The sequence below is a fragment of the Emys orbicularis genome, chromosome 14, assembly GCF_028017835.1.
Source record: "Emys orbicularis isolate rEmyOrb1 chromosome 14, rEmyOrb1.hap1, whole genome shotgun sequence".
NCBI classification, from domain to species: Eukaryota; Metazoa; Chordata; order Testudines; family Emydidae; genus Emys; species Emys orbicularis.
In genome coordinates, this window is record NC_088696.1 from 18,554,558 (window position 1) to 18,562,201 (window position 7,644).

At 41.4% G+C, this 7,644-nt stretch overlaps 1 protein-coding gene across 1 annotated transcript; it reads right to left on the reverse strand.

The window, feature by feature from the left end:
* Nucleotides 1-2,704: 2,704 nt before the first annotated feature.
* CIAO2B (cytosolic iron-sulfur assembly component 2B) lies at nucleotides 2,705-6,844 on the reverse strand. Its single transcript, XM_065416414.1, has 5 exons — nucleotides 6,622-6,844; nucleotides 5,688-5,767; nucleotides 4,860-4,985; nucleotides 3,702-3,747; nucleotides 2,705-3,126 (listed from the first exon to the last, which is right to left on the reverse strand). The coding sequence occupies exons 1-5, from the start codon at nucleotides 6,761-6,763 to the stop codon at nucleotides 3,029-3,031; spliced, it is 492 nt and encodes a 163-aa protein (XP_065272486.1). The 5' UTR covers nucleotides 6,764-6,844; the 3' UTR covers nucleotides 2,705-3,028.
* Between the last annotated feature and the right edge of the window lie 800 nt (nucleotides 6,845-7,644).

The following is a 7,644-nucleotide window of genomic DNA, read 5'->3' on the forward strand; positions in this document are numbered from 1 at the left end:
GGCTTGGAATGTTAGAGTAAGTCCCATGGAGATGTCTTCTGCCCATGAATCTAAGTGTGGCAGTCATGATAAACTCTTTTACAACAGAGATATCATCCTGCGTATGTGGTGAATATGTACACATGCATACTAGACATGTGTGTAAATACAGATTCCCACAGAGCAGCATTTGGGTTAAAATGCATCATCAATTAAAAAGCCAAATTCTTACCTTGTGACTCCTAGCAAAAGAAATAGAAGCCACGCACATGTATTGAAAGGTACAACTAGGCTACAAACAGGTTAGGAGGGACAGGAAGCACATACCCTATCCAACAAGGAATCAGGGATTGTTTTAGAGAAGCAAAACTTAATTACTGAAGATGGAATCTGGTCAGGTGACCCTTCATTCTTGTGAAATATTCCCCAGGAGGATCTTTAATGATCTCAAGCAATCAGCCCCAGTTTCGTGAAAGACTGAAAACCCAGCAGCAGAGTTCCCCCATCACTAGGTTGGGACACTGGTTTGTTACTATGGAATTACCAACATTGATGTGTTCCTGTGACCAAAGCACATATGTTTATGCAATACAGATTTTTTGTAGTTTTTATAAACAGGCTTCTTAAAGCCATTTAAAGCAATCACAATGTTAGATAATACCAATGGAATAAGACTATATTTGCACCACCCAGCCCAGGAAAAGTAAACCTTTCAAAGTTAAGACCCTCCCTAGTAAGTGTCTTGTTTTTATTTTCTATTCCCTCATATTTTATCACCTGGCAAGAGGAGCTGAAATAGACACATGTGGAGATGATGTTGTGACTAATTCTGGAAATACAGCAGCTCACATTGGATTGCCCATTTGTTCTCATTGCACTCTCTGATTCATGCCTAGCTCTATGGTGCATATTTAACATGCAGAAATAACAGGTGCTACTTAAATATTCAAGGTTTCCCTTGGGTTTTTCTTATAACTAACAGGCCCATGAACAACTTTCTGTAGTTACAGATCTATGCTGTGACTGGGGTTTTTTTTCTCCCCACCAAAAACCTGAGGTGCCATTAAACTTATGTCAAATAAATGGGTCCCACATGGACTGATTTGGAGGTAAAGGTGTCATAGACAGAGCTGGTATAACGGACAATGAAAACAAACATCCACCACATTGCTCCACAGCCACTAGCTAGTTTTATGTATAATTGTATTTAAAAATTGTCAGTTTCCTGTTTTGAATTCTGAAGACTCACTAACCAACACTCATAAAGCAAGATCTATGGGCAATCTGCATGAAGATACCAGCCACAGCACTGGAACATCCTTACAACTCTCACTAGCACAACACTCTTTGAGAACACACACCATGCCCAAGTCTGAATGTAGAATGGCATAACGAATAGGATACATATCTATATTTTCAAATGGAGGCCAATTTGTTACCCTTTCTACATTTTCCAATGCTTTCAACTTCTCCAGTCGCTATATGAACTAGTTGCCTTCATTAAAAATAGTTCTGTCTCTAAGGTGGCAGTAAAAAAACACTCTGAACTCAGTTGCTTACCTGCTTTGGACTGAAAGCTATACAGGAGAACCTCAGAGTTACGAACATCTCGGGCATGGAGGTTGTTTGTAACTCAGAATAAAATGTTATGGTGGTTCTTTCAAAAGTTTATAGCCGAACATTGACTTAATACAGCTTTGAAACTTTATTATGCAGAAGAAAAATGCTGCTTTTAACCATCTTAACTTAAATGAAACAAGCACAAACAGTTTCCTTATCTTGTAAAAAAAAAAAAAAAATTTAAACTTTCCCTTTATTTTTTTTAGTAGTTTACACTGTACTGTATTTGCTTTTTCTTTTCTTTTTTGCCTGTGCGTAATTCCGGTTCCAAATGAGGTGTGTGGTTGAGCAGTCACTTCACAACTGAGGTTCTAACTGTATATGTTTACTGTCACTGTATATGTATACACTATATATGTTCACTGCCAAAGAAAACATCTACAATACTCCTAATGAAAATGCCATCTTCCCAAACCTTCTAACATGGGATAGGTGTTCCTATTAGTTGGCCAACTATGATGCCTTACCCCTTGCTGACATTTTTATGGTGAAACTTAACACATTATTTTAAAATATTAACATTGTGATTCAGCTGCCAAAATTTGCAGGGGAATACAGTGAAGTGTTGCAGCAAGGCAGAACTGGAACTAGCTGTAAGCCACCTTTATTCCCCTCCTGAGCAGTACTGGGCACAGAAGCGCCAGTCCTAAAGATCTTTTCTATTATTTGTATTCTGGTTGAACCCTAGTCAGGATCAGGGCCCTGTTGTGCTAGGTATGATATAAGCATACCTCTAGAGGTTGATTTATCAACAAAAGCAAAGGAATTCAGACTAACATATTCCAGTATGTTGATTATACCTTATACCAAATATTGGATGGTTCCTCAGAACAGGACACATGAATTAACGTAGCAAAACTGGCCAGATTTTTAAAAGTACATGCAGACTTGTGTATATGCTGTGTGATATACACAATTAAATTCAAAATTCAATTTGCACATGTACTTTTAAAGATCTCAACTTCTAAGGTTGAATATAAGCAAACTACCAGTCCAGTACAAGTGTGCATAAACTGATCTGAATATAAAGATTAAACTATTCTTTGGCTTAATGTGTGTATAAACGATCAGAATAGAAACCGTCTTTGGTTTAGGATAGTGATGACTGGTCAAAGCAAATCTTTATTTTAAGATGGGAGTTCTTTCTCTCTAAGGAGAAGTCGCACTGTTACAGGTGATGAATTAAAATATAAAATTATAAATGTTAAATTCCCTGATGGCAAAATAAAATTGTCATCTTAATTTATTGGTATCTTGGATGCACCATTTCCACGTTAACTCTTGTAATAGTGGAGCAGTCATTTTTTTTAAAAATTATAAATTTTAGTAGCTTTATTTTGCCCACAGAAACATATACAACTACATATTAGAAATTATGTACAAAATTATCTTAACACATTAGAAAAACAAAGATTTCTTCATCAAACAATTATGATCGAGCAGACAAACACTGGTTCACCACTTCCAGCAAATGTGAATTCTCCAAAGCAGCCGCTACTCGTTCTTTGTCAGCAAGTTGTTTATTAACTGTGTGAAAAGAATCCCACAATAGCTTGGTCAGTACACATTTTTACATACAAATTGGTTCCCTCCCACACTGTTGTAATGGCAGACAAAGCCCCATGTTTTTCTTAATTCTATAGTTGCCAAGTGTGCCACAGAATTGTGCTGTACAGTGTAAATTAATGATTTAATGCACAGCACTGCAACTTGTTCCAGATGGCTGGAACCAGAGTCCCTAATATATTATTGGAGCCCCGTGTGAGAGCAGGGGTCCCTCTGCCTGGAACAAGTTGGGGGATCAGGACCTAAACTTACTATCTTACTGCTCAGTATTTCAGCACTTATTCAACTACCATGCTTATCTGTTGTTGGATTTAGTGGTAGATTTTGGTAAGGGTAACTGCTGTAAAGGGTGTGGAACCAAGAGTTTAAAGTCTGCCCTGACTTAAAATTCCCTCCCTATCCTGCACTTACAGGTCAGTGAACTTGATGCCAGATCTATTCCATCTCTTAATTCTAATATTTATTAGATTATTATATTATAATTATTTAATATTATTAGCACCTCATAGCATCTCTTGGACTTAAGAAAAGCTCACCTGCATGCTCGGAGGCATGGGTTCCTGGTGTTATGTGAACATCCACCTAAAAATAAAATACTGTATTTGTAATCATTATTTATAAAACTTGTTAAACTACAATAGGTCAGTGTTTACATTGACTTCACTCTTGAAGTCTTTATAAAGTTGTTGGACAAAAGCTATAAAAAGACAGAAGGAAAATGTATGCAGCAGTTCAGAAAGCAGAATGTAGCATTCTCTCACAAAAAATAAATGTAAAGGGTCTTTATCAGCTTCAAACTCATGCCTGAAAAGTCTGGACCTCCCACAGTTACAAGCAACACCTTGGTCAATACTGAAGTTGCTGAGTAAAAAAACTGTTTACTTTGTACACTTGACAGCTCAGAGTCCCCTCTGCTTTCTCCCTCCCACTCTTATGGTCAGTTTCTCCCTTCCTGAAAAGATTATAGACATTTAACAGGACAGCAGGAAAAAAAACCTTACGATTTTTTTAATGCATTTATCAAAATTCTGGACATACTATTTGAAGGATGTTTTATCAGACTGTTTTTTAAATATTAATCAATTTTTTAAAAGAACATGTTAACACTATCCCTTAAAGGAGATTTAACGTTATGGCAAGCCAACAAAACTCTGGAATTTTGGAGATAATCAGTTTCATAATTAAACATAAAAACATTTCTACACAAAGGAATTTTGACTTGGACCAGTCACTTTCTATTTTTTTTTTTTCATTATCTGAATCAGTTTTCTTTGGTACAGATGCATAGTGTAATGGTCTGAGCCCATAACTATTAGTCAGAAACTACTGAATTCTAATCCTACCTTTGCCACAGACTTCCCTTGTGGACTGGAGCAAAGCATTTAACTTTTTTCTGTAGTGTCAGGTTCCCCATATGTAAAAATGAGAATCTCTTCCACCGGGCATCAGTTAATTTTGAAGTGGTTAGTGTTATTTCTCACACAAATCCAATTCACCATTTGCCTTGAGCCTGCAGTGATTATTAATTCTGTGCTTGTTTCAAATTTATTGTGGGGGGTTTTTTTGGTTTCATGAAGCATGTCCTTGTCCCAGAGCAGGAGGAGGTAAAAAGAAGCCCTAGTTATTTTTCACTATAGGTTTCTCTCTTTACAACACTTTCCCTCTTCTCCTTTGGGGCTGATTTTATTACTCACCTTAAACCTTTCAGGTAGTGATCTGATCAACTTTACTTTTATTGATAGGCCAATTAATGTTGCCATGCTGCAGTGAGGAATTGTAGGAGTAAATTCCACCACTACTGTGCTTTCAGCATCATTCACCTGTTGAAAAACAAACATTTTCCATTTAGAAAACTCACTGATGTGGACACAAGTCAATACTAGCAATTTTATTTGAAATTCAACTTAATTAATAGTCCTTAACTCCTCCTCCTTCCCTGCTTATTTTATCTACAGTACCGCTATTCTCAAATGCAGTGTTTTACCTGCCATACAAATGACAGCTCTAAACATTCGCCTTCCATACCAGAAATGTGTGATAAACTAAGTAGACAATGAACCAGATGCTGTTCTGTAATACCTGTGCAATCTGGTTACAGTCAGGGATAACAAACATAACTGAGGACAGAATCTGTCCCAATATACATAACTACTAAAACAGATATAATTATTTGACCAAAATGTTATAAACAGAAAATAATCCAATAAATGCTCCATGGCAATTTAATAATATTTATTTGTATTTCTTAAGAGACTGATGTTATCTAACTTTGTTGAAAATTAAAGCCCCAACTTTTCCTTGCCTATTTGAGTCACTGGCAGCATCCCACCCTTGCAGGAATGAGACCTTTACTGGAAGTTCTTTACTCCAGTTTTAAAATGTCTCTAAATTGCATTTTCTATGTATGTTTCCTGAGACAGTTATGCATTTTGCGTTGAAACATGCCAGTAATGAGACAAAATTTGGTTAGTATATCAATGCTTGTTAAATCCTATTATAATTTTGTTACTAAAGTAACTTACTTTGACTCTAACTTGTTCAACAACATTCAGCTCTTCCAAAGTAAGGGGATGTTCTGGGTCATTAATTGAACGAATAAGATGTATAATGTAGAGGAAAATAAAGCAGTAAACAGAAATAATAGCAGTACCAGTTGGCACCCAGTACCAATAGAAAGGGACATGTGAATGGATGATGATTCCCCCCCCACACACACACACACATACCCTTTAGATTTCTCACTTTCCTACATATAACATAGATATCCCTTTGTTATTCAAGGGGCAAGTGAGAAGAGACCTACAACTTTCTGCAGAGCTATAATAAAGTATTAGATTAACTGTTTAATTTATTTGTATAGGAGTGTAGCTTTCAGAGTTTGCTTTATGGGAGGCTCCTCCAGCTGTTTGGGATTCAGAGCCCTTAAGTAGTGTCACAGAAGGGCCTGGCGCTTTGCAATGTTCTGTATGACAGACCTGCACACCTCCATGAACAAAGAAACACCCCAACCCCACCAAGCCACTACACGCACAATCCTTCCCCCTGGAGAGGGGATGAGGGAGAAGGGCGCTGATCTGACAGTCACGTCACAGTGCACTAGGGGAAGGTGCTCAGAGACTGTGGTGATGAGGGCGGTGTAAGAACCACGCAGACCACACAGACGTCCACTAATACCGTCGCACAGCGGTGGCTATGTCAGGAACGGAGCCCAGTCCTGCTAGGTGCGGGCTTAGGCGCTTACCGCGGGCTTGCACCGCAGCTCTTACCAGCGCAGTCAAACCAGAGAAAATAAATCCCACGTTTTCCCGCACAGGGAAGAAATGTACAGCTGGCGGGCAGGGGCTGCCCCAGCCCAGGGGCTGCGAACTGATGGGGCGTGAAGAGAACTCTCCCCCGCGCCCTCCGGTCTGCCCCCCCAGCCCCAAAAGCCGCCCCGGCCTCCCCAGCGCAGGATATCGAAGATCTCCCGGTCGTCGATGGAGTCGGGCAGCTCATCGTCCTCTTCCCGCGCCGTGACGGGCCGCTCCCCTGAACGTCGATAAATCAGGGGGTTCGCGTTCTCCAGGGGGCTCCCCCCGCCGGGAGCCGGCCCCACCATCGCCCCCGGCCGCCAGCACCGGCACCAGGGGAAGGAGTAAAGCCGCGCTCGCTTCCGGGAGATGCGGGGTGTGGATTTTCCGCACACTCGTCCACTCGCGGCGCTAGGGAGGGGGAAGATGTTCTCTAGTGCACAGACAGACCGGAGCGGCAGAGACTCCTCGCTCGGACACACTTCCGCACACTTCCGGTAACGAACGGATTTGCAGCGCGCACTTCCGGGCAGCGGAGAAAAGAGTCTCCGCTCTAGCGGCCCCTGCTGGGAGGGGGGGAGATGAGCCCCCTCAGCACAGGGCTGGTGCCGGGAAGGGAGACGCGGGGCAGGTGGAGTCAGCGCGGGGAGAGGTCTCTCTGGCAGGCCGAGGAGCTCTCGGGGCTGCCGCCCCCCCCTCCCCGCCGCACAGACAGTCAGTAGCGCATCGTCCCTGCACGCACAGGCATCAACAGTGACGCCCCTGCTGAGTCCCGTGCAGCGAGGTGCCTGGGAAGGATGCAAACAACAGCCCATAACGTGCATCCTAACAATACACATTTGAAAATCAGTCCTTCTAAATTAATGGAGATATGACATGGAAGGGACCTTGAAAGATCATTGAGGCCAGCCCCTGTTTTCACTAGCAGGACCAAGTACCGATTTTGCCCCACATCCCTAAATGGCCCCCTCAAGGATTGAACTCACAACCCTGGGTTTAGCAGGCCAATGCTCAAACCACTGAGCTATCCCTCCCACCTGTGATTCTGCCACAGAATCACAACAGGAGACGCTCGCAAGCTCCCATGGCACATGCCTGTGAACGTGGCACAGCAGTAACTCATCCCAATCCCATGTACCTTCAAAGTGCTTGTTTTTTGCAACCCGTCTGAGCAATCCCAAAATGCAGA